Source organism: Mus pahari, chromosome 2, assembly GCF_900095145.1.
Source record: "Mus pahari chromosome 2, PAHARI_EIJ_v1.1, whole genome shotgun sequence".
Taxonomy (NCBI): Eukaryota; Metazoa; Chordata; class Mammalia; order Rodentia; family Muridae; genus Mus; species Mus pahari.
The window spans coordinates 12,850,187-12,854,592 of NC_034591.1; the positions used below are offsets into that span (position 1 = coordinate 12,850,187).

The following is a 4,406-nucleotide window of genomic DNA, read 5'->3' on the forward strand; positions in this document are numbered from 1 at the left end:
GAGAGAGAGAGAGAGAGAGAGAGAGAGAGAGAGAGAGTTGAGAATCCTACAGTCCCCATTGAAAGCACACCCTTGGCAGCCAAAAGAACTCCCTTAAGATCCCACCCCTTAAGAGTTTCTATGATCCCCCATGGTGCCAAGAACCACATCTACAACAAATGGAACTTTGGGGAATATTCAGATTTAGACTGGAGAATTAGTATAGTAAGTATCATATGAAGTAGTTCTGTTGCTCTCAAATAACCAAGGTTTTGCGTATATATGTCCTTACTTTATCCCCTGTAGCCATCCAGTGGCCATGGATGAACTGGGTTACTTGAAATGGGGGCTGGAAATGAAAAAGGGATGGGTTCGAGAGAAGAATGAAGCCAAGACAAAGGTTCTGATCCAGGCTCAAATTTCCCTGTTCAGCACTGCACAGGTTATATAGGGAGAGCCCACAGACTACCCTTTGTTTCAGCTGGATTCTGTTGTCCCTCAGCAGGCAGTCTGCTCCTCTAAGTTCCTGTAGGAAACTGCAGGTGCAGATAAGGCCACTTAGGTTGTAAAACCCATTGTGGCAAGCACTCAAGGTCTGCTTAACCTGCTCAAGGCTGGGGGAAGGGCACAGTCCCCAAACTCCAGAAACTACAAATGTTTCTAATGTTACCATTTTACATTTTCCAGAATTTCCAACTGCTGGACTTGTGCAATGTTCAGCCTTCCCTAGTGACTGGAGCAGTTTGAATTCCCACTAGCAACAAGTACAGTTCCTATGATTATGAATTCTTCTTAATATTCACTTTCCCAAGTTTTTCATCTTTGTCTTATTTATCTTATTTTATTGTATTCTAATTCATTTGTTTATTTACTAACACTGGGTATTGAACCCGTGGTCTTTCACTAGGCATGCTAAGCTCAGCTCTGTCACTGAGCCACCTTCTAATCATTGTTGTATTATACAATGCAAATACTTCTTCTACATTATTTCTTCTAGCTGCAATAAAGTATGAAAGTGAAAATTTTATCTCTAACTTATTAGGAAATCTTTAGGGTCCTTTCTGTGGTAATATATATATATATATATATATATATATATATATATATATATATATGTGTGTGTGAAGCCAGTCGGTTAGCTAGTTAGCAGTCCCATGTCAGTCAGCTTTCCTATTTTATGCCTACCCTTCCCCAATGATCTGGGTGTCATTTTACTAGAGTTTTCTCACACATGGAGTAAAGGGCCACTCTCTATTAGCTGTCCACATTTCAGCTCAGCTCCTCAGTTTACCCAGCAGTCAAGCCAAAGAGCTTCCTCACCATTTACCCCATTTTATTTGTATACTGCTTCTACTAAAACTCATGCATTTACCTGACCAGATCTTCCCAATTCCTGTCAATTTCCCAACTCCAGTCAGAAGGACCAGGGGAGGAGTGTCACCGACCATGATCAGCTGTACTTTCTTGCTTTCCTTCATACATTTTCTCTTCTCTCTTAGTAAGTCCTTGCTCAACACTCTTTCTGCAACCTAGCCATCTGACATAGTCTTATTTATTTTAGCTTATATTAAAGCATATGCATAAGTGCATGAACATAACATGAGGTATTTGTTTGCGTGTGTTATTTGTATCATTTGCCTTATTATGCCAGTTTTAATTTTTTAAAACTAAAATTATTTCATTTCTCTCTGCACTCCCTCACTCTTACCCCATCCATATCTGACCACCATCTTCCTGCCTCGCAAATTCACAGCTTCCTCTTATTTAATGTGGTTATGTATGCATCTAAACGAAATAACATATAACTCAGAAATTCCAGAAAAGCTGGCATAGTATATGATACCATGTGGGTGCTACACAAATTTCTAAAATCTGACCTTGGACACATTGACTTTGAAATTGAGAGATGATGGGCATAAAGATTCCATATATACACACCTTGTTGGTGCTATTTATAGCCCCATGATTTTTAAGATGTGATTAATATTTACTTCTTTCACTTCTTTCTTCATTAAGGACCAAACACATTTGAAGATGCAGGGAACTACATCAAGAACCAGTTTCTAGACCTGAACTTAAAAAAAGAAGATAAGGAAATCTATTCTCACATGACCTGTGCTACTGACACACAAAACGTCAAATTCGTGTTTGATGCAGTGACAGATATAATAATAAAAGAGAACCTCAAAGACTGTGGGCTCTTCTGAGCAACATGTTTGCTTTCACCTGTGATGGCTAGAGTCTTTTTAATACAAAGAGGTACTGTGTATTTATTAGCTTGTATAAATATTAACTGATTTAGAAATGTAAGTAGCATTATAAAACAAAAAAATTCACACAAAGATGTGACTGTGGTATCACATATATGAGGATTCGGTTTTCTTGGGGAATGGAGGGTAGAGTTGCTGATGTTCTACTGCTAGAATCTGCTGTATCTTTGTAATGATCCCAATATGCGCTCATGCTACTAACGTTTCTTGGAAATGATCTATAGGCGACAAATTTTTAATCATAGGGTAAATTATAGAATGTGCTATAACGTTTCCCCAGGTAGATTTTGATAAGCATACAAAGCCAAGTCTATACTTCAGAAACTATAAAAAATGACACAAGGTATATTTTTAGTCATCAGCTCTTCAATTAGGGTGCCCCACAGCATACACAGTACATGCTACATGCTTTTGTTGATGGGAAATTATATGTGATATATATATATATATATATATATATATATATATATTTCTGATTGGCATGGGACATTATTATAAGTGATATCCTGGGCTTTAGAATTACAAAGCTAGTCCTTAAGACTAAAAGGTTTCCTTAATAGAGTGGTTTTTGCTTTGTGGGTTTTTGTAATAGTAGCAAGAACATGGGGGAAATTTATATGTTAGCTCTTGAGCTTCTCTATTGGAACTAATCTTGAATTCTGACGCTTTAAATTGATGCCTTACAAACTGAAAGCTTGTACAAGATGTCTTTCTTACTTACCTGAAGAGAGAGATGGTTGTTTCTTTTCCTTTTTTAAATGTGTCTGCGCTTTCAACTTGAAGCATTTCTGATAACATTCATTGCTTCTGCATTTGAGAAAACATATATGGTATATATCTATTTTATACAGACTTTTACAGTAGTACATGAAATCAATAATGATTCATAAAAGATTAAACTGGATTTTTTAACAATGAAAGAGTAATGGAAAGAAGAAGAAATTAAGCATTTACCAATTTGCAGCTCAGGTTGACCTTGATTGTATGCCAGTAGATCTATTTCACTGCCACAAAACATAGAAACACTACACTAAAGAAGAGATCCTTACTAGATTATCCGTATCTTATTCCTCCCCTGATTAAAAAACACAAAAGAGGTTTAAAAAATCACTTAAAAAATGGGTTTTTAAGAAGTGGATGCTCACAGTCAGCTATTGGATGGAGCACAGGGCCCCCAGTGGAGGAGCTAGAGAAAGTACTCAAGGAGCTGAAGGGGGCTGCAACTCTATAGGTGGAACAACAATATGAACTAACCAGTACCTCCAGAGCTTGTATCTCTAGCTGCATATGTAGCAGAAGATGGCCTAGTCAATCATCACTGGGAAGAGAGGTCCCTTGGTCTTGCAAACTTTATATGACCCAGCACAGGTGAATGCCAGGGCCAAGAAGTGGGAGTGGGTGGGTAGGGGAGCAGGGATGGGGGGAGGGTATAGGGAACTTTCAGGATAGCATTTGAAATGTAAATAAAGAAAATATCTAATAAAATAAAATAATAAGTTAAAAAATGTGGTTTTTAATTTGAAATTCTTTAGTAGAAGTTGCAAATTACTGAAGTGTATAAGACATCAATGACAAAAGCATCCTGAAGAATTATTCAGTTCTGAAACTGGATAAATTTTTCTGGCTGAAAATCAGTAAGTATATAACAGACAGGCAGCATTTTGATAGAGCTAGTCAATGCTATAAGATTTCAAGTTCAGAAAGCAAATATGTTAATTATGTCTGATGCTTTATTACTACTCTAATATAATCTAACTTTCTCTGGTGGTTCATGGAGAATATTTGAGAAAAGAGAGAAAACTGTATTATTTGAAATATTAATATTATTGCTGGTTTGTTTTTACTTTGACTTAGCTTTAGTTTTCACTTTCTAATGAAGAAGTCTACACGATCCAACTTGTCTTTCCAAAATACAAAATTATTTTGAGCTCATGTACCTTGGCTGGTCATGGGTTCACCATTTATCCCTCTCTTAATAGAACTTCTGTTACCTCAACTCAGCGTCTGTTCGTGGTGTTATTACAACAATAACATGCATAATCATGCCCAGATAGTTTGGACTCTAGAAAAGAAAGAAAGAAAGAAAGAAAGAAAGAAAGAAAGAAAGAAAGAAAGAAAGAAAGAAAGAAAGGAAGGAAGGAAGGAAGGAAGGAAGGA

The 4,406-nt window shown here is 36.7% G+C and overlaps 1 protein-coding gene across 1 annotated transcript in view; it reads left to right on the forward strand.

Moving 5' to 3' along the window:
- LOC110316158 (guanine nucleotide-binding protein G(t) subunit alpha-3) overlaps positions 1-2,186 on the forward strand; it is a 49,567-nt gene extending 47,381 nt beyond the window's left edge. The window contains exon 8 of the mRNA XM_021190254.1: positions 1,996-2,186. Within this exon, the coding sequence (XP_021045913.1) occupies positions 1,996-2,186 (191 nt within the window). The remainder of the gene's footprint in view (positions 1-1,995) is intronic.
- The last annotated feature ends 2,220 nt before the right edge of the window (positions 2,187-4,406 follow it).